The sequence below is a fragment of the Orcinus orca genome, chromosome 14 (genome assembly GCF_937001465.1).
Source record: "Orcinus orca chromosome 14, mOrcOrc1.1, whole genome shotgun sequence".
Lineage (NCBI taxonomy): Eukaryota > Metazoa > Chordata > Mammalia > Artiodactyla > Delphinidae > Orcinus > Orcinus orca.
In genome coordinates, this window is record NC_064572.1 from 67096409 (window position 1) to 67119328 (window position 22920).

The 22920-nt window shown below is 43.0% G+C and overlaps 1 protein-coding gene across 2 annotated transcripts in view; it reads left to right on the forward strand.

Annotated features, from left to right (window-relative positions):
- The window catches only part of SORCS3 (sortilin related VPS10 domain containing receptor 3), a 585385-nt gene extending 572876 nt beyond the window's left edge, over positions 1-12509 (forward strand). For both annotated transcript variants that reach the window (XM_004265871.4, XM_049696818.1), the window contains exons 23-27: positions 983-1114; positions 2855-2954; positions 3938-4043; positions 9627-9787; positions 10558-12509. In XM_004265871.4, coding sequence (XP_004265919.1) covers positions 983-1114; positions 2855-2954; positions 3938-4043; positions 9627-9787; positions 10558-10622 — 564 coding nt within the window. In that variant the 3' untranslated portion in view covers positions 10623-12509. The remainder of the gene's footprint in view (positions 1-982; positions 1115-2854; positions 2955-3937; positions 4044-9626; positions 9788-10557) is intronic.
- Positions 12510-22920: the final 10411 nt, after the last annotated feature.

Here is a 22920-nt window from a genome sequence, read left to right on the forward strand (position 1 = left end):
AAGCTTACGTTTAGTTTTTATCCAAAAACAATATAATCCTTTTCCTAAACACTCAGGAATAGAAAAATTCATTCAGTACTTCAACATCTTAACAGAACTTTTAGTGCTTTGTTTTATTTTTTATGTATATTTTTTATTTTTATAGAGTTGTAACCAAAGAAATGTGAGTAATAGATCAGAATACAGCTGTCATGAGGTGTTTTTCCACGTTGCCTCACTGTACTATCATCTTAATGGTAGTATAACCATTATTTACTTAACTTTTTTGAATATTTGAGTCTTCCCCATTTATCTGACATAAATAATGTTCTGAGTGTTTCTTCCTCCATATGGCTTTTCCTATAGTTTGGATCATTTCTTTAGGACAAACACTCCAAGTTACAGTGACTGAATGAAGGGTCTGAATATTTTTATGACCTTCCAGTAAGTCTTTTGAAAACCAAATTGGCAATATGTATCAATTTTTAGTGCTGCCAGCAACAGTTGAGGAAACCTCTTAATTGAAGCCTCGCCAGTATTAGCTACTGTAACTTAACAAAAAATCCTGCTTTAGTAAGTGAAAACAAGAGCTTTGCTCTTTTTTTTTTAATTTGCGTTTTCCCATGTTTGTTTATACCTTCTTATTCTTCATTTGCAGCCAGTCTGTTCATGTTTTCACCAGAAGCTCTAGTCCCCTTAGTGCAGAAAAATGGAAAATATGGGAGGAGCTTTTGCCAATATTGCCAGCAAACAGTATTTTGAAGATCATTTGTAGTAGTATTTTAGTTTCAGTACAAATGTATCTAAGAGCAGAGGAGGAAGTAAAACTAATAATTCTCTACCTAGCAGTTCGAGGGGAAAACAGAAAAGAAGCCTGGATATATATTGGAAACTGTGCCTTAAATGCTGCATTTAAAAAAATTTATAGTCCATATCCTTGTTACTGACTTGGGGAAGACTGGCTCCTCCAGGACCCCATTCTTTGGTCTAAACATCTTTGCAGGTAACCAGCATCCCAGAAGAGCAGATCCTAGTTGCCGTGTTCCCTGGCCTCCCCACTTCCGCAGAGCTCTTCATCCTTCCCCCCAAGAACTTGACAGAGAGGAGGAAAGGCAATGAAGGCGACCTGGAACAAGTAAGTGAAAGAAAACTAACTTGGTAGGAGACTTGCCTCCACCTCATAATCTAAGGGGACACAAAGTATTTCCAGCCAAAAAGTGAGATGAGCCCTTTCCTATGGGTCCATCAGACCGTCACTCTTTGTCTAGCACCCAGGGCTTTGGAGAGCAATCAGCCTTACCTAGAATAAACACAAATGCATAAACACTGGAGCATTCAGCTACACAGGCAAGAAGAGTACCCCTGAAGTCATTCATTCCGACAGTTGCCATTCCTGCAACTTGCTCATGTCTCCCACCCAATGACTTGCTCTGGGGAAAAGAGATGAAGAGAGGAATTTGAGTTTCCCTATCTATTTCTGGGAAAATGTGCTTCCTGTCTTTAAAGATCCTAGTCAATAGAAGTTCTGCTTCTAGGAAGAAAACGAACTGGTTGTAAACATGTGTCTTTGGAAAGAGGTGGATTGCCTCATCTTGCTTTGACTAAGGAAGCAGCGTTCCCAAAAGGGATCGTGAATTACTGTCCTTATCAAATGCCATAGAGTTCTTGTGATCTGCGTACTAGCCCAGAAATGAAGTCAGTGGTGGTCCCATGGTTCTCCTTCTCTTCCTGCCCTTGCTGGGGTCTTAACTGGCCGTGCTTTGCTTTACCCTTCCATGCTCCTGTGATGCTAAGTTAGAAGTAGAAATAAGTGAGAAGGAGGCTGCTGAAAATCAGCGCGAATCAAACACGTTTGCTCCCATACGAGTTAATCGTTGTACAGATGTCTTCCGCATCCCTCTGCTACTCACCTGGCCGTCACCCCATCCCCACATCCATCCACAGTCCTCTGCGAGCTGCACAGGTGCCATCGTGGTCAGTTTCTCTGGAAAATGAAGCGGATCCTTTCATTGAAGGGCTGCATATTGAGATTGGCCAGATATAAATTCAGCTTCTCAATGCGTTCATCGCTTTTACAAGACCTCTTTACTCTGAAATAGGAAGTGGCATGTGCGAACTATATTTGGAAGCTACGATATCCATCCATTTAGATAAATAGGTAATTACGGTGATGAATAGCAGCTGTGATATTAAGGCGCGTACAGCGAGATAAGAGTTAGGGACAACAGCCTCAGTCTGCCTCAGCTTCCACGTGGGAATTACACAGTGATTAAATCAATGTTACGCGTTCTGAGACTTGCTGGGGAAAAGTAAAGAGGAAGAATTATCCCTAGAAAGGAGACAGCTTCTCCTTTAATGTTTGCCTCCCATTGTCTCTAAAAGGGAAACAGCAGAGGAGTGGGCTGGGGTGTATGTACCTGCTTTAATCCTGGCAGGGGCTTCGCTACCCTGTGAATATTGCTTGTTCAGATTAAAGAACTAACGGTTGGTCGGTTGACTTTCTTTCATTGGGACCCACAACAGGTCTCTCTATGGAAAGTTATACAGGCTTAAAAGGCACTGAACTGGGAGTTGAATGGAACCGCTATGTCTGTTGTCAACTCGAATTCACTAGGTGACTGTGGACACGCCTCTCTCTGTTTCACTCTCCTCTCCAGTATAAGCAAATAATAACCAGCTGTGTCCTTGGCTTCACAGGGCTCTAGGGGCTGGGAGAGCCAAATGGATAAAAATGTTCCAAAATCCTGTCCTCTGAGTGAACGTGGTCATTTTTTGCCTATTGACCCTGGTTTCTTATTCCATGAGGGAGCACCGTCACATGACATTTCTTCCCATGCAGCCTCTCTCTCTCTCTCTCCCTTTTTTTCCTCCCCAGATTGTAGAGACGCTGTTTAACGCTCTAAACCAAAATTTAGTCCAGTTTGAGCTGAAGCCAGGGATTCAAGTCATTGTGTATGTCACACAGCTGACTTTAGGTGAGTGCCTGTTGGGATTCGTGGTGGTGGTGGTTGTGGGGGGGCGGGGGAGGATGAGTATGGTGCTCTGATATCCTGGAGAGAAAAGGGAGGAGATAGTTACCAAACACTTTTCCATAAATGCCTGTAAATAGCTTTGTGTAGTGATGGCAAAGAAAGATTAATCACATCTTTCTTGAGACTTCCTGTTAAGGTGGCGAGAAGACTTTCTTAGAAGCGGCTTTGCTATTGAATTCCTGGATGATCTTGGGGAAAAACCTACAATTTCTTTGGGCTTTGGACTTTATTATGTTTTTTATCTATAACAGTTGGGGTTATATGAGGTAGTCCTCAGGCTCTCTTAATTTCTAGGATTCTCTGATTCAGTGAATCTTGGTTGGAAGACTAGATCAAATAACTTTAAAACTCTCTTTGATTTATAATGTGTAACTCTAAGTAGAAAAAGTGACCAGCTTTAGGTGGTTGATTTGTGAAAGGATTAAAAATGGCATGTCCCATTGGGCATCCACCTCTGGCTCTCTGGGAAAACCTATGTGCTAAACGTTTCTAATTAATAAAAACTTTTCAGATGAGGAGATTCCAAATGTACCCATCCAGCAGTGTTTTACCACAACAGTATAGAGGAAGAGATTGAAACACTCCATCAGTGTTTAATCCGGAGTTCCCAATGGGCCACCTATAATCATGTTGACAGGCAACTGGGCTGTCTAAGAGACAGAACATTCAAGCCCTATTCCTACTCGCCTTAGCTGTGTACAGTTTACACAAGGAGCAGCAAGTTTCCCCAGGCAGAGCAGATCCCTAAGAAGCTGTAGATCAGGGGTACCATTCTCATCATTGAAGCCAAGCTTCCTCTGCCCAGATAGCATGCAGGACAATTGGAGGCTGGATATAAGGATGGAGACCAGCTGGCTTCCTTTCTCCAACAGATACTCCCTCCAGCTAATAGCTTCCAAGTGAGCAAGTCTGTTCTTTCTTCCTAGCTCCACTGGTGGACTCCAGTGCTGGGCACAGCAGCTCAGCCATGCTTATGCTCTTGTCAGTGGTGTTTGTCGGCCTGGCTGTGTTTTTGATCTACAAATTTAAAAGGTATGTGCTACCATCACTCAGTTTTAATCGTGGGGCTAGATTCATGGGAGCTGATTCCTCCTGTAACCGACATTCCTAAACTCATCCTAAACAGGTGATTTTAACTGTCCCTGAAGCTCTGCTTGGCATTGGCGAAGAACAGGAATGGTTTAGGGTCAGGGAATAAAGGACCTTAAGAATCTGAACGCTCCCCAGTTTATAATTATGTTGAGTTAGGAAAATGAGGAGTAGCCTATGAAATCAGTTAATTCTCTTCAAGAGAAGTTTGAGGGGTTTTCAAACCTCACCTAAGTTTCTAAAGTAAGGTCTCAAATATTTAAGAGATCTTTTTCTACAGCTTACCACCCATTCAGGGTGGTTAAGTGGAGAAAATGCAGCTGAAATCTGGTTATGCATATATGCATACACACATATTTTCTTATCTTGTATTGCTGATATCCAACATCTGTTTAAATTTGCATGCCAAAATATACAATTTTATACTCCTCCCTATTTTTCCTGTTTCTAGAGGGAAATTGATCAGGAAAACCAAACCCCACAGGTATTCAAAAGTTATTTTTGCAGGCCAGAGGTGGGGTGATGTAATAGGATACTTATTAAAGACAAGAAATTGAAATCAATAATTCTGTACCATTATTTGAATAAGGTAATACATCTACCAAGAGATATGCTGGTTAAGAGTACGAACTCGAAAATCAGACCCAATTTTAACTTTCAACATTTGCAGCCTTAGGCAATTGAATTTGCCTCTCTAAGCCCTCATTTCCTAATGTGTAAAATGGAAAAACAATAATACTTTGTAGGTTTGCTATATGTTTTCAAGGTAGTAATATCTATATCTAGTACATAATAAAAAATCACAAAAGCTAAGCTGCTATAAATAATATGCCTCCCAAAGGCTTCTCCTCTGTTACAAATTGGCACATAGTAGGGCTCAGACGTATCAGTGGCATAGAAATGTGCTTCATAGGAAGCCCGGGTAAAGTAAAAATATCATTAATTATTGTCAGATGAGTTTTGAAAGTATAACTTGGTCCTGGGAGTTTTTCTAGACGCTGAAGGTAATGCTTTTAGATTTTGGAAGAGATCAGTGGTAAAGGTGTTTCACTCTACCTCCCCCGCCCCCAGCCCCCATCAGCTCTCCTCTAGTGGATTTCTCAGGCTTAAAAACACCAGTTTTACTCAATAGACATCTCAGCATTAGCCAAAACAGCAGGAATTCTTAAACACTCTCCACTAGAAGGACAGAGTGGGGTTTACCTTTCTGTTCAATTTATAGACCAGTTATGTGAGTTCACATCCTCTTGGATCAAGATGGGTCAACCCACCTGCCATGTTCCCTTTGAAGAAGGGGAAAAGCCTTCATATCCAATGAGTGAGCAGAGATTCAGTATAGGAACAGTCTGGTCAAAGCAACACCCATTTATGGGTGTACTTCAGTTACACACAAAGCACACTTTTGTTCATTCAAGGATTTGGTTGTGGGGAAGCCTGCTGGTTGCTGGGACTTGAAGATCAATTAACCCAAATGTATCACCTTCCGGCTCCTAGACCTGCATGCTCGCTGAGGACCAGGGCCAATAGAAGTCCTGCAAAGAGGTATTCGTGTCAGGTGTCTCCAAATTAAGACAAGATCTGCCCTGTGACTTAGAAAGTTTTCTGCTGTCTTGTAAATGTTGCTAAACTCCATAGACAGTCAACTTACTAATGTCGCCATCTCTTAATGTGCAGACTTTAATACTTGAATCTATGCCAGTTAATGGCATCTCTGAATTATTCTACCTCTGTTGTCCCCAGATATCAGCCGACCCTTTGTATGTCCCTGGCAGGGAATCAGGATACAGGAAACAAATACTAGTCAAACTGGATAAACGGTTTGAGTCAATTAAGAGTAACCAATCATCAGTTACCTTTTCTTTTCTAGCCACCTTTTCTGGAAGTTTCCCTCCCAGTGCCCAAGCCCTTTGGCTGAGGTCCTTTTGGATCTCCCTTTGTTTCTTTGGTCTCCTTTCCCTCCTCACCACCTGGAACTCCAGTGATGGCTATGTGGAGGGTGCATAGCTTGCTGACAAGTAAAGGTCGGGTTCTTATCCATGATTCCTAGAGTCTCCTCTGCTTCTTTCATTTCTGTCCAATAGAACTTTCTGCGAAGATGAAAACACTCCATAATCTATACTGTCCAATACAGTAGCCACTGGTATGGTGGAAACACTGAATTTTTAATTTTATTTAACTTCAATTAATTCAAATTTAAATAGCTACAGCTGACTAGTAAACACTGATGGCACAGGCTAGGGAGGGGGTAATTCTGTTTCTGTTTCCAGATCACCGGCCATGCTGTTTTCAAACCCCAAAACTTTCTCTCTGCCATCTCCAGCATTAATTCATTAAGCCATTAATTTATTCAGCAAACATTTATTGAGCACCTGCTGCGTGCCAGGCACTGAAAACAATCTCAGTGTCCCAAGTAGTCACTTAATAGAGGAAGAACAGAATTATTTAAAGGAATCTTGGGGATCACGGGAACTCTATTCTCCTTCCTCTGTTAAGTGACCACATTTGATCCTATTCTTGGATAGTGACTTCTATTTTGTGATGTCTTAGTCAATATAATTAAAAATCATTTTGAGATGGCTTTTATTTTCTGAAAACTCTTCCTAACAAGACCTTCTTTCTATACTGTAGGTTTGTTTTTTCTTATTATCCAAGAAAAGCTTTGAAATTTTATATTTCTTCCAGCCTTTTTTCAGTAAGGCTTTCATCACAGTGCAAAGCCTACTTTGCTTTTTCTAAATTCCTCCCACGGACTTCTAATACTTAATCATAGTTGGAACAAACAAATAAAAACTGAAATTTAGGGCTTCCATGGTGGCGCAGTGGTTGAGAGTCCGCCTGCCGATGCAGGGGACACGGGTTCGTGTCCCGGTCCGGGAAGATCCCACATGCCGCGGAGCGGCTGGGCCCGTGAGCCATGGCCGCTGAGCCTGCGCGTCCGGAGCCTGTGCTCCACAACGGGAGAGGCCACAACAGTGAGAGGCCCGCATACCGCAAAAGCAAAACAAAACAAAACAAAACAAAAAAACAAAAAAACCTGAAATTTATATAGGTGACTTGGATTGATCCATCTTACTCCTCTTATTAAAACTTACATGAATGTATAGCCCAAGACGTGCCTCTAAATCTCATTTCCCACCTTTCTTATCTACAAAAGCGGGGTTTAGTCTTGACTTATTGTCTCAACGGTCCTACAAGTGGATGTGTTAAGAAATAAAAAGCAATTTGAAAAAAATTTTAAATGCTGCAAGTTGTAACATAAAATTCATTCCCTTCCAACCATCTATTAAAAATATTGAAAAAAAATGCCCGTTTTCAGAGATTAAAATAAAGTGAACAGTCTTTATAAGGGCAAATGGATCCAAATCCTCACAGGTATCAATCATTAAAAAAGCAGGAAAGGGGAGGCAATGACCTCTGGCTACAGCTCTGAAGTACCCAGACTTGTGTGATCAGGAATGGTTTGACTGCCCCCAGCACCTAATAAATATTACGGTTGATCCCAACGTTCATGAGTAATATGTACTTTTATGATTAGAAGAAATCTAAGTCGTTGGGCTGCCTTTCTATTTAGATAAGAAGAAATTAAGGGCCAGCATGAAATTTTAATTACACACATTTAGAGGAGCCTGCGGTTTGCTGCCTCACATAGAATCTCTTCACTTAAGGTTCTTGTAAATTATAGTAAGCAGGTTTAGACCAGTAGGAGTCAGGAGGACACCTCCCTTAATGTATGGAAAGCAGCCGTTAAAAACACGAAAACTGGACATAAATGAAAAGTAGAAACTGTCCATGTTTTAAACATATTTGGGGATCTTTCCTTCCAAATTAGCTATGGAAGACCTTGTTAAATGCCTCACATTCTACCTCATTGTGGGGTTGGAGTAGGGAAGGGAATGTAGATGCTTGAAAATACCACTGGTTGGCACTAGGGCAACAGAGGGATTCTGCACAGAACGTTCTGGTTCGGGGTAGGTGTCAGATGTCTCAAGTTTTAATAACATCTATGCCAGTAATCAGCTTCATGAAATGTCTGGACTTCAGACCCATTTCCCCATCATTTAATGAGGTAAGAGAGGGCTCTTCTACCTGTAAAATTCTAAGATAAAAGTGTGGTCTTTTTGTTTGAGAACATAATATATGAAAATAGAAAGAGCCTAGGCTTTGAGGTCATTTATTCATTTATTTGACAAATACTGAACGTAAACCACATGCCAAGCACTGTGCTAAGTTAAGTTTGGGCAGTGAAAATGGAAAATGTAGACCTTGCAGACACGGGGCTTTTTGTGGGAGAGGAAGACAGAAAACAAGTCCACACACATAGCCTATTCCATCACCCTAAACCAACACCCTCTTCGTTTCTTTCATAGACCCATCCCATAATTACATATTTATGATGCGAGAGAGTGGGTGGTCAGGAGAGATTGGGTGGAGATTGGGTGGTCAAGAGAGGCCTCTCAGAAGTGACATGTAAGCCAAATTCTGAAGGACACCGTCACGAGGAGAGTAGAAGGAGGTGTGTTACAGAGGGAACAGTTGATTCACCCCTCGTCCCCAGGGTGGGGACAAGTCTGATGTATCAGAATCTTGAAACTCAAAAGTTTGGGTTTCAGACCGGCAGCATCAGTACCACCTGGGAACTAGGCAGAAATGAAGAATTTCAACCCATCCAGTTCAGGCCTATAGAGTAACAAACACATTTTAACAAGAACCTGGTGAGGCATAAGCATATTGAAGTTTGAGAAGCGCAGGATTAGAAGAGGTCAAAGGAGGCTACAGAAGCTGGAACACAGTGGGTCAGGAGATGATGGAGATGGGTCAGGAGATGAATACTCCAAGCAGATTTCAGTTTGAACCTACCTGCTCCTCCTACCTCGTCTGTATGCCTTGTTTCCAAACCTCCTACCTTTGTGTCTTTGAAGGAAGTTATTTAGCTTCTCTTAATCCTTGCCTTAATCCTCTCCACGATCCTAAAAGAAAGCTATTGTCATTCCTATTGAACAGATGAGGAAACTGACTATGGAAGTATTTAAGATGCTTGGCCCATGGATGGTGTTCTAAAAATGGTAGCAATGGCTATAAGTCTTTTATTTCTTGGCTATTGATAAAGAAAACCAACGTGAATTGACAAAACTGATACAAACTTAGAAAAAGCTGTCTTTTCACTATGATACAACCTCATGAGTCTCAAAGTCCAGCCCCTTTGTAAACGTAATAACTGGTAAATGTTTTAAGGGTTTTAGTGCACACTTGGTCGATAGCATTGCCCTTCTGTTTACACCTGCTGGTTTTGTGCCTCAGAAGAAGGTGCATGTCTCCGGGAGTTCTGTGGCTTACATCTCCCCTGGGCATCTGGGTCTCTCCTTGTGCTCATTGGCCTCACGGGGACAGTATCTGGGTGGCCAGCCCCTTTCCCTGACATTGGTCCTGTAAATAGCTTCTTCCTCCACCTTAACACCCAGGATTTCCCAGTTGCCCCAGTCGGGCATGCCCCGTGATCGTAATCTGATTTTGCTCTGCCCCATGTAGGAAAATCCCCTGGATTAACATCTATGCTCAAGTCCAACACGACAAGGAGCAGGAGATGATTGGGTCAGTGAGCCAAAGTGAAAACGCCCCCAAAATCACACTCAGTGACTTCACCGAGCCCGAGGAGCTGCTGGACAAAGAGCTGGACACCCGGGTCATAGGTATGTGTGCTGGTGTCACCAGGCTCCTGAATCCTCTGTTCTCCAGACCCTGAGTCAGCCAGCCCATGTGGCCTGTCCTTCAGGCAGGACTAGTCTGGAGAGTGGGGGAGAAACCAGTTGGCTACAGCGACATAATCATGCTTTAAAGTGTCCGCCACCTCTGACCACCTGAAATTGGCAGAACTTTCTTCTCTTAGAAGTAGATCAAGATCAAAATGCTGGAGTCTGAGTGGGAGAGGGATGAGGCCAACTATTACTGTTGGACTTTCTCTTTATTTTTTCTATAAAGCAAAAGCATTATACGTCCCAATAATTACGTGAATAGGAACTCTGCCATCAGATAGCCCTGGATTCATTTTCTTGCTCTACCAATCTTCTAGCTCTGGGACCTCTCTGTGCCTCATATTCCTCATCTGTGAAATGGGAATGATAGTATCTGCCTTCTAAGATTGTTGTGATCATGAAATGACATATATCATTAGCACAGTGTCTGCTACATAATACGTGTTCAATACCTGTTGGCTATTAGTACTGTGATCAGCAGAGTATAAGATGGCAAGGTATTGCTCCTACCTTGTGTGCTGGGGTGGGAGATGGCGAACGTTAAACATAGGTAAGATAAGCCAGTGAACTGGTATGATAGACTACCCAGGTGCCCTATTTCGTAAGCACACATTAAGGTGGCTTGGTATTTAGCAATAAAGAAAGCACAGACCCACGCCCTTGTGACAGGTACATCCTTACCTCCCTCTGTCTTCTCTCCCCTGCAGGAGGCATTGCCACCATTGCAAACAGCGAAAGCACAAAGGAGATCCCCAACTGCACTAGTGTTTAATACCAACAAGCCACGTGGTCAACCATCTTTCTGACTTTTTATTTCTGATGGTTCCTATTACACTTATTATGGAAAAATGAAAATGTCTTTTTTACCTTTTGTTCACCAAGGGCCCCTTCATAAACAGCAGGCAGACGCTTCGCTTTGGGAGGCGAAGGCATTCGTAACTGATTAAAATGAGACACAAAGGATAAATGGCTGTATTTGTGCTAAGGGCAAAGGATGCATCTTCCCATGGCTTTCTTGCTTCATTCTGCCATCGATAGCGCGAGGAATCTTGTTTTCCTTGCGGTCTGTCTTTCTTTTTATTGTTTAAGTTGGGTTGGCTTTCCACTAACCTCCCATCCTCCCCACCCCCCGACACAAGCCCAAATCACCAGTACCCGCCTCCGCCCTCCCAGCACGCACCTAAAACGTAAACCATTTCCCAGTTAGGTCTGCAGGAGGAAGGTTGGTGGGGAGTGAGCGTAGCTGCAGGAAGCGTGCACACCTGTCGGAAGAGGCCCTGCCCCGTGCATGTCCATTGCAAGCTGCAGATGGCTTATTGTATATAGTTACAATGTAAGTAGCTCTTTATTTCCTGAGAAATAATTTAATGTTTAGTAAAAAAGAAAACAGAAAAAAGAAAGCTGCGTCTGTTGGCTTGTGCACTCACCTTCAGAGCTGACCCACCCCCAGGCCTGCTTGACGCTGGGTTCTGGATGCTCTCCAGTTGTCTGTCACACTTAACTCTTGCATCTCTGTGCCCCTGCCATCGCTGGTTTCTATTTCTGTATATAAAGGGGGGAGGGGGAGGGCTTCTTTGAAACGCCTAGCAAAGGAAGGACGAGAGAGACATCATAGAACCTGGGTGTTTTTTTGGTCCCATCAGTGATGTGAAAGAAGTTGCCAGAGGAAGCCCACTAGAGACTTCAAACTGAGACCCATATGGGGAGGCAAGGCTTCCCCTCCAAAAGGATGAGGTCGAGGGTAGCTATCGGCCTGAGGTTTTCTCTAAAGAAGCCAGGCAGTGGATCTAAAAAGATGACGTTCTGTTTTCCGGTTGGATTCCATGGAACTGAATAATGCTTATGGGGAATTCTCTGGCTCTTCTTACCCCAGAAAAGTCCCTTGGGCACTAGGTTAAGCCCAGTGAGTGCCTCAGCCTGGGAGAAGTTAGAGGTGGGAGGGAGTTGGCCTTCGTGGGATCCTGTGACCCTGCAGGCCCCAGAGGGGTGTAACCTCTAACGATCTTAGTCAAAGTTGATTCTCGCAGAGCTGTGCCGCTTGCTCGTCAGATGTACACAAGTACACAACTTCCTTAAAGTCAGATGTCTACCTTCAGTTCCCTGAAGGCAGTTCTAGCATCTGGGGCGAGTGACTTTCAAAGCCAGTGTTCTCTTTTCCTGCACCCCAGCCCGTTCACACGGTTCATGTGTCAGTTCTTTTTAGGAGGGTCACTTTAAGCCATGCTGTAAGCATTGTTTTCTTTTCAGGATCAGCCTGAGCGTACTTGTTTTATAAAAATGATACACTGTATATATATATATATATATATATATATATGGGAGAAAAGGCTGAATTTTTTACCTGTTCATTTTTGTGGGATATTGTTCACATCCTTCTCTGTGACCTTGAGAAATCGGACTGGCTACATCATAGATCAGAATTAGGGATATTTCTAAAGATCTTGCTTTTTCGTTTCAAGGGTTAAATGGGGCAGACAATTGCAATACTTGTACTAAACACTGGAATACAAATGCATGAGTCATATCTATATATACAGTATATGTACATATACTGTTCTTGGTTTTATCGTTCCATTTGAATATTTCTACTGTAAAAAAAAAAAACAGACAGTGGTTTTGAAATTGTTGAAAATAAATGTATTTTTGTACATCAAAGCTATATACCTGGCTGAGAGTTCTCTCTCTGGGCAGTTGTCTTGATCTGTTGTATTATTCGACTATGGCTGCAATAATGCTCCATGGGAGAGAAAAAAAAAACGACTAGCTTATGACAACATATACTGATGTTTTGCTTGTGAGTCTTCAGGTTGGCTGTGATTTGGGTGAGCTCCGTTGGGACTGACCAGGCTCTCCTGGGCTAGGAGTTTGGATGCAGGCTTCAGTTGTTTGAAGTCTGTTCCATGAGTTGTCATCATTCTGAGACCAGCAGCTACCCAGGGCATGTTATTTTCATGGTGGATTACAGAATTCCAGGTGAGGCCAGCAGCATACTCTATCCTCCAAGGTGTGACTCAAGATGGCCCCTCTATTTACTGTCACTGACGTTCCATTAACTAAAGAAAACCATATGGCCATGTTCAACATCAGTGAGCTAGGGAAATAGACTCCGGGGCAAAGCATTACTAAATGACATGGCAAAAGGTGTGGATATATAATTCCGATCTACGGAGGGTAAGAAGAATTGAGAACAATAGTTCAACCTCTTCTACCTACTCAGCTTCTGTGACCCCCATGGGGAACTTACATTAGATGGCCCATTTGAATCAGTATCCAAGTTTCCCATCTCAAATGAGCAGAAGTCTTGGTGACCCCAAGGCCTTTGAGTTCGACACAAGCTCCCAGTGAGTGGAAGAGGTGGGACTCCAGCTCAGGTCTTAAAGATTTCAACAGGAGAAATGAAAAGAGGAGAGGAAACCAACATGACATATATCCTTTTTTTAAACCTTTTTTATGCTGTTTGAAGCATCAAACCAGCAACAAATCTCTTTCCTACACCAAGTAAGGAATTTGGAAGGAGGTGTAACTGGCGGTCTTGTACATTAGCTAATAATGGAATGTGAACTAAGTGCCTAGAATGAGGGCTGCAAGTTAGAGTTTTAATAATTTATTGTTCAAAAGATGTGATAAATTTCCATGGATCCCAGAAACCCAAGAAACCAGAAGTTTTGGTCAATAATTTGCTCCCATATTTTGGATACTGACTGACTACTCTGGAATCATATTTTCTGAACTCAGTTGAAGATATAGGATTAAACAAAGGTGGTTTTCTTTCAATTTGTGAATGTATTTTAAAATTGTGTATTGTTCTTGATATAACTTTTCTTGAGTTATACTCACCTTTTAAAACAATTTACATTATGTAAGTACCTTCCTCAAAGATTGAGAATGTCACATGGTACCTCTGAAAGAAGCAGTGAGTTTTGGGGTCGAACTCCAGTGGTTTATGACATAAAGTGCCTAGACATCTTTAAGGGATTTTTAATGGTTTTGAACTTCTCCAATACTGTGAAGTGTCTAGTAGTCCTATCCCAAGTCAAAGGAGAATTCGTTTTTGCTTTCCATGAGATCTGAGTTCTTCCCATGTTAATTTTATGTCCCGGTTGATAAAATTGCTCCACCAGAGTAAAGAGGAAGAAAGTGAAATAAAGTGGTAAAACAGTGTGAATCAGTTGGTTCATTTGGGCAAAGTCATGCTATGCATATAGCCTCTGTATCCACCACCAGCATAAGCCTGTCAGATTTCTCAGTAGAAGGCAGGCAAAAGCAGACGGCAGAGGGTGTGATTGGCTTTGTAGCTAGTTCTCTGCAGGGTCTCTCACCAGTGTTGAGGACAGTCTGCATCCGAACTGTCTTCTCTAAGGCAGTTCTAGACCGGAGAAGTAAGCTTGCAGAAGTATTCTGGGGCTAGAGCCCAGCTATCAGCATCATAAGCAGATTCTCTGAGGACTCTCATGTGTACTAAAGTTCAAGAATAACTGCTCTATCTGCCACTAAAATAGTTCAGGGAGAGTTACAGGTAAAAGTCACCTCCCCTGGCTCCTGTTACCGTGATACAAGGCACGTTAATCTACAGAAGTGAGAACAGCTTCCAGATTTGCTCATTTCCTCCTGGGCAACAGCTGCAACTGTGGGAGAGTCGCCCGATTGAGTTACCTAAAACAAATCACAGTATGAGTCAGGGTGGTGACGGATTGTGCCTTGGAACAAGTATTAAGCCAGGAATTAGGAGATCTCTGACTTTTAGCAAGTCGTTCTAGACCAGTTTCCTTATGTGTAAAAGGAAAACGCTTTATGGCCTGCCTTACCGGCTAGTTGTGATTTCCAGAGACGTGAAAAGCATACTGCCAATTCCAAAATTATAGAGAGATGACTAGTACTTAGGAGTACTTGAGAGAACTCTCTTCTGTAGAGGGATAAACTGAGACTCAGAGAGGAAAGTGATTTCCCTAAGGCTACACAGCAAATTAGTGCAGAGCTGAAGATAGAACCCATGTCCTCTTTACTGTAGGGCGGTATTCTTTCTACCACGCACCTCCCCAGCAAATGCAAAACTGATTGGACTGCCCAGCATTGAGAGTCAGTCAAGAGCCTGGTGGATATGACAATATGGCCCCCGTATTTACAATGTCCAGGACGCTTTAGAAGCTAACTTCCCGAGTGGGCTCATCATTCAGTGGCTCACGACCCTCCACATGCCATTGCCCTGCTGATGCACTGGTCTAGTTGCCCATGACCTGATGCCTACACGTCCCTCACTGGACCGAAATAAGGCTGCTCAACAGACAGCTGCCAGACCCCAGCTTCACACACCGCCCTGCTCTCCTTTCAAAGCATTTGGCCTTGTTCAGAGGGAAGAAGGCCAGAGAGCAAACGTAAGCAATGGGAACGCCTCATCCTGACCCACACCCCAGATCCTGCCAAATTCTCTCGTCTGGTCCAGTGGTACTGCCAGAGGGGCCATGTAGTCCAACGATTACCTCCCAAAGTACTACTGCCTCTCGCTGTCCCTTAAACTTAGTTTAATGACTGCTAACTTTACAGTAGCAGAGTTAAATTGCTCTTTGCCTCTGTGTTTTCAGGCTGTATATCATTATGAGATACAGGTTCATTCAGAGAGGAACCAGTGGGACATCGTATATGAAAAACAAAAGAGAGCCTCTGCTAGTGTTCAGTTTATTTGGAGACTCAGATTCTCAATAAAACTTGAGTGCACTGCCTTCTTAATTATCTGAGGCCCAGAGGGGTAAAATGACATCATCAGGGTCCAGTTTCCCATCTATAAATTGAATATAATGACATCAACCTCACAGTGTTGGAACCAAGATCAAATACGGTAACTTGGATAAACCCAAAATAACTAGACCTTGACAAATAATGGATTGAATCTCAGAAGCTCTAGTATTGTGCTAGCTCCTTTTCCTCCGTCCTTCCTGGCCTCAAGTTCTAAAAAGAATTCAGAATTACTTGACATTACGTCTCCCCCATCTGGAAGAGATTTTTGGTTAAAATCCACTGTTTACACCTTGTTCCCAAAAGTCACTGCTTACTTTATTGCTTTTTGTTGTTGTTGTTAATATAACTGATCTAATTTTCCTTGGGTCGTGTGGAGGGGGCAAGAAATGGACACTTGTAATCAGGGCTACCAGAAACGCCTCATAAAATTAAAGACTGGAGGCTCTCAGGTCCTGAACCATGCTCAGCCTTGCTGAACGTGGCGATGCCCTGCAGAGAGCCACGCTACTGGACAGAAACAGTTCGGCCTTGCTTGTTTATGGTTTTGGCTCCTTTATAACATAACTTGCTTCTTATATACACTCTCTTCTCATACAAAGTTTTTGTGATGTACATTTCCAGGTCCTGGGGTTCCTCAAAGCCTCTCTGAGGGTCACTGACTTGAGTTCCTTTATCTGCATACATTGAAAAATAATCAGATAAAACAATTATTTGTAAAAATATACCTTTTATGTAGATGGACGTACCAAGGAGATGGTTTCTTGCCTTCAACTCTGGTCACAGCTCAAGGAGAGCTCTTTCAGAGAGTGAGCACAAGACACATACTTTACAAAATGTCAGCAAAGACAGAAGAAGATAGATCATGACAGGCACACATGCCATCTGTCATTATGGCTTAGTCTCTGGAGAACCGAGCTGTTTGCAGCCATTGGAAATTAACTAGATAAAGTGGGGCCTTCAGTGGTTTGCTTCTGAGAAAGTATGTGGTCTGTTCCCTGAAGAACAGAGACTTCTTCTGCTGAGGTGTCTGTGCCGAAGCATCCCAGGTGCTAAAGGCTGCCGGGCCCCAGGGGTTTCTCCCCACCAAGAAGGCCCTACTTCTCCTTCCTGGAGCCTGTCCCAGAAGCTTCTAACTACAAGGCAGGCTCTTTTGTTGCTTATTCTCCCTTGCAGAGGGTTATCGCTGCCCATGTTCAGGAACTGGCTGCAGTTAGAAATGTGTCCAAGCGTGGTAGAGGGGAAGAAAAAGGAGGTCATGCAGAAGCAACAGAGACGAAACAGAATTGCTTTTCTTGTCACTAATCTGTCTTTCTCGGTTTCTAGGTAGAATCAGCTGGGAAGCACATAATTGCTTCCATAAACAACACACCTGGTCCTTGGAAAGCCAGGATGGTTTTCTTTTGCTGACCTTCCAAAATCTTATGGTTCAATTAGAGAGTTGCTAGGCTTCTTCCATTGGCAGCTGGGACATTCTGAGTGTGGTGTGTCAAGGGGAAGAAGAGGGGAGAGATGAGGCTAGAGAAATAAAGTTAATCTTTGTCAATTACAGAGCTCTCCTTGACACATTCTTATTTCAACCTGTCAATTTCAGATTCTCCTCTGTGAGGGGAAGATACAGATGCTCCCCAGATTTCTAATCTATTTATAATGGTAACAAGACAACTCTAGCCAGTGTGTGCTCATCGTGAGCTAATCATCCTCTGCTATGCCTTGTGCCTCCTAATTAGTGGCACGTTGGTTGCCTACTGATCAAGTTGGAGCCTCATCCAGGCGACAGGGAGGGCAGGTAGCAGGAGGAAAAGCTCCGAGTCCAGTCGAGCTCAGATCTTGGCAGGATTTCTAACAACAGGTGGGCTTCACACCTTGCCTTGAAATGTATCCCTTTTAAAGAGGCAGCTGCTGCTTCCATGGGTGCTAACAGGAACATGGCAGGTCTCCAAACATGGGTCTCCTTTCTGTCTAGGAGCTTTCCATAGCAAGATGCTGTCCTTCCAAAACCTCTTGGCTCAATGATATAGACGCAGCAAGTGACATCAAGTAGAAGAAAAACAAGTAGGCACCTGTAGCTGAGAATGGGGCAAGATCCTTTTCATTCATTCATTCATTCATTCAAGAAATAGTTACTGAAAACCTGCTCTCTGCCAGGCTCTTTTCTAGACAGTAGGACTATATCAATGATCAAAACACAAAATTTAGTGTAACCACATCTTTTTTTAATCCAAACTGGGACACAGTCGGGGGTAAATGGAGCACTATTAATAATTACTCTGGGAAAACAAGCATGACACAGGACTGTTTCAAGCAAACCAGGAGGTAGGGTCACCTTAACGTAAAATTCAGAGGGAACATAAAATCAGAGATGTGTCCATGTTACATTTGCCTTTGAATTGTTTTTTCCCTTTCAATCCCCTACCCATAGATGGAAATCCAATTCTCTGAGCCTAAAAATTCTTTACGGATATCGCCTATCAGCTGTGGAGGATTTGAAGGCCTCTCATTGGGGTGGTGAACTCGTTCATAGTCAGAGGTCAGTGAGCATAGCTTTGGATGGCTTTTAAAAAGATATTTAAAATATTATATCAATTAGGATTTTGGTTGCAGAAAACAGACACTGATCTTGGCTAATTCCAGCACAATGGAATTTACAAGAAGGCTATCGGGAGCCCACAGAATCAACTCAAGTTTGGAGACCATAACTTGGAAAGAAGCAGGAGCTAAGACAGATCTAGAAGGATCAAGAAGCACAGGAGTGTTTTCTGGGCAGATAGCATCTTACCAGGGGACTCTTCTCGAATGAAAGGATGTCAATCATTTCTTCTATCCTCATGTTACTGAAGATGCAAAATTCCAGATAAATTTCCTAACTGGTAAAGTTTAGGGCACATGCTCACGGCATGGTACAGTGAGTATTATGGGCTGAATCCTGTCCCCTCAAAATTCATGTGTTGAAGCCCTAACCTCTAGTACCTCAGAATGTCATTGTATTAGGAAATAGGGCCTTTAAAGGGGGGTGTTTAGGGTGGGTGCTAATCCAATCTGACTGATATCCTTATAAGAAGAAAGTAGGGCGCAGACACCCACAGAGGAAAGACCACGTGAAGTCATAAGGAGAAGATGGTCATCTAGAAGCCAAAGAGAGGATCCTCAGAAGAAACCAACCCTGCCGACACTTTGCTCTCTGACTTCTAGCCTCCAGGATGGTGACAGCATACATTTCTGTTGTTTAAGCCACCCAATCTGTGGTCCTTGTTATAACAGCCTTAGAAAGCTAAACGGTGAGCATAACTATCTGGGGGGATAAAGCTGTATTTCTCTGGCTTTTCAGATGGGGGTAGAGGCATTTGGATTTACTGTTCCACTTAGATTACGTACACTAGGAGAAAAACGATCCCTCCACCACCACCACAGGAAATAAGTGGTTGGCTATGAAGCCACAATGGATTCTGGACAGAGAATGAATGTCCACTTCAATAACCTTTCAAAGAAGTTTTGAAATCACTATTCTTTCACTCTTTATTGAGCACGAACTAAGAAACTAAGTGCCTGGTAGTATGTTAGGTGGTTGGAATTTCAGATGTGAATATACGACCCCTCTCCTGGCCTGGTAGAACATTCTGCAAGTGCTCAATTTTCTATCACACTTTTTTGGGGGACAAAGTGCTTTGATAATTTAGAGACAGTTAACAGAGAGATGTATAGGGATGATCCTTCCACCCAGAGGAAGGATGGTGGTAAAATTTAAGGAAGAATTTGCAAAGGAAATGACATTTACACTAGGCATTAAAAATGTTGGAATTTGCTCACACTGTTTTTTCATCTAGCATCCTTCCTTTCCCTTCTTTCTCGGGCAAAGTGATAGAGCTCTAAACGTTGAGGCAGTGGCAGAACTGGAGGATGAATGGGAATGGGGGAATGGTGGGAAATGGGCTAGAAAGACAACTATGAAATAACAAAAAAAATCAGAGATTTAGAGTTAGAAAAATGTTGACCTTATTTACACAGGATAGTTTGTATTTTCTGTATGACTCCAAATGTTTATGATGAGCTTGTGTTCATTTCATAATTGAAAAGAATAAAGAAGAAAGTAAAGGTCACATCAAATGTTTATAATGGTTTTCCAGATCTAGTGGATTTCAGGGTATTTCATTAGAGTCCTTTTTAATAAACTTTAAAAAAAATGTAAGAGATTGTTCTGCAATACTGATTATTAAGCATAGTTAAAATAAGAACATTCATAGGTCAAAGATGGACAATAATTTCAAGAGACTTGTAGCAGAATATCTGCTAGAGAATGGTTTATTGGTCTTTATAAATGGAAAAAGAAACTAATTACTTAGGTCTTTCACAATGAGTGTTAAAGATACAGGAAATCATTACTCAAGATTCTTGGCAAAAGAAATTGCTCTTACCTTGCTCTCTACTACTCTTTTGTTTTATTCCTTTCGCAAAAGCAGATAAACTTTTTTGTCGAGCACTTTTGCTGGCAACATCCCATCTGTAAGTAATTTGCCATTGTTAACGTTGGAACTGAGCAACACCAATTAAGGTTTTAAGTGGTCATCAAACACGGTGAGAGATTCTGCGTGAACTGTCAGGTGAAGAACTCAGCTTGAGGAAGGCATTGCCTGGTGCTGGAAAACACTTTAAACAGAAGGGAAACTTGGACCAAATTTCTCCCCTGAGCTTTAGCACCCACCTGACCCTCTGATACAAAAGGTGACGGCTAGAGCTTCAGAATTGGAACTACAGAAGTCATGGACCTGGATGCGACCACCCACGTGAGACGTTAAACAGAAGGTGAGCACGTTCAAACTAGCCCCACCAGCTTTGGAAGGTAGGCTGCTCTTTAAACAATTTTTCATTTATAGTATTTTTTATGAGTATTTATCAACGTATCATGCAACTTTCCTTCATTCAAGTGAAGGCTGTCCCACTCTGAGCTCTCAGAATTCAGGGATCACATCCCACCCCGGACTCAGCTAGGGCATTGCCTCCACCTCTGGGGGCAGAATCATGATGTTATCAGAAGGATTTAGCCTTTGCAGGGCTTACATCTTGGTTCAGTTCCAACTTCTGCATTTACTCCCTGTGTGGTCTCGGGTGAGTCTCTCATCTCCCCAAGCCTTAATTTCCTCCTTTGTCTTATGAAGAAAATAAGATAGAAAGCATGGAGCTTATGATAGGTTCGGCATAAATGAGCATTCCCTCTGCCCCCCACCCTTCTTCTGTGCTTTCCTAGGACACCTGTATGACAGGGCACAGAACTCCTTGCTAAGGAAGAGGCAGCACAGGAAGGCTCAGACCCCCCCCCCCCAAGAAGTGTTCCTCGGCCCCCTCGGCCATGGGGGCTCTACTCCAGCCTGTTCATCCACCCAGAGCTGCCTCCCCTCCCTTGTGTAGGAAACAATGAAAAACAATTAGAAAAGACAGCCACTAAACCAATCCCCGGCCCGTGAAAGTTTACGCCTTTTCTTTTGTCGAGTCTCAGAAAAGAGCCAAGGTATCAATAATTTTGTAGAGGCAAACTGAGGGCTGGGACAGTGAAGGAGACTAGTGGCCTGACCGGTGACGTTGCTGGTGGGCTGTTGGAGGATGAATGCTGCATTGCTAAACGCAGCCATGCCTGCCAGTTGAACAGCTCCTTTGCTTTATAACAAATCCGAGACCAAGCAAGGTCCTTCCGGGAGCCTATCATTAACTTTGAAGTTATGGTTATTATCAACAATGTGCCAACTTTCCTGCATCTTTTAAAATCTTTCAATTATGGCATGCTAAGTTTTTTTTCCCTCTCCTTCTTTCTCCTGGCCTCTCCCCTACCCCCCCCCCCCAACCTTCTTCCCCAAATGCCAAGGTTTCTTTTCTTTCCTCCTCCCAAATTGTTCTCCTTCGAAAAGAATGGCCGTGACAGGGCTGAGAACTCGGCAGGATTTGGCATCTCTGACTGAGGAGAAAGAAATATTTGTATATTATTCAGCGTCCTCCAAGTTATTCATCAGAAGTTTCATTTTTCACTAAAGTCTTTTCCTTATCTTAAAGCCATTGACGTGAATATATATCATGAAGTTAAAAAGACTGAGTTACACTTCAGTGGCTCCTGCTAAGATTCATGGAAGCTCAAAGCCCCAGCTAGTCCCTGGAGTACCAAGCCACTACGTTTCACGTCTGCTTTCTTTTTCTTACTCAGCAAACACACTTACAGGGTTTGTCCCTTCACTGTGATATGAGAGTGATTGAATATACACTCGGTGTTACTTGATAAAAGATCTTTGCCGAAAAGGAGAACAGCTCTGTCATTTGAGCATATTTCCCGAGGGCCTTGAGATGTGCTTGAGCCGGGTTTAATGGGATGTTTTTGAGCCGGGATGCTGCCTGATGGGCCAAAGGCAGAATCTTCTGTGCAGGGTTGCTGGCCCCGGGAGACTATGGAAGTGCCCACGTTTCGGTGCAGGTTAGAATGCTGGTTGGTAGGCTTGTTCCCTGATGGCTGAGGTGCCTGGGCAGGGAGCAGCCTGGTGGTTCATCTATCCAGCCACACCGCTGTTACTAAGGGTGTTCCCAAGGAATAGCACCTAACAGGCTGTATTCGTCTCCCAGGGCTGCTCTAACAGATTATCATAAACCAGGTGGCTCTGAACAGTAGAAACATATTCCCTCACAGTTCTAGGGCCAGAAGTCCAAAATCAGGGTGTGGCAGGGTTTTAGCTCTTTCTGGAAGCCCTGAAGTAGAATCCATCCCGTCTCTCTCTCCTAGATTCTGGTGGCAGCCGGCAATTCTTGGCGTTCCTTGCCTTGTATCTGCATCACTCCCATCTCTCCCTCCATCTTCACGTGGCTTCTCTGTGTGTTCTCCCTTCTCTCTTATAAGGACACTTGTCGTTGGATTTAGGGTCCATCTGATTAATCCAGGATGATCTCATCCAAAGATCCTTAATTATATCTGCAAAGATCCCTTTTCCAACTAAGAATCCCATCACGTTTACAGGTTCTGGGTGGATATATCTTTTGGAGGGTCATCATTTCAACTCACTCTAAGGCCCATTCCTTAAAAAAAGGTATAAACAAAGGTGCAGGTAGAAGGATAGACATGGGGATAAGCAGAGTATCTGTACAGGAGCTCTCAGCATCCAGTGCCAGCCCCCATGATGCATTTCTTTCCCCAGCTCTTTCTTCCCCATGAAACCTTACCAGGCCAGGGACCCTTTGGCTCTCTAGTATGAATCTGGGCTGTCTGCTTTGGGTTTGTTCTTCTGGTCTGCATGCTATGAATTTTATTATTATCATGTGTCTTAAGTTAGCCAAGTGGTCTATCATTGACCAGAAATTTCCCATTATACCCC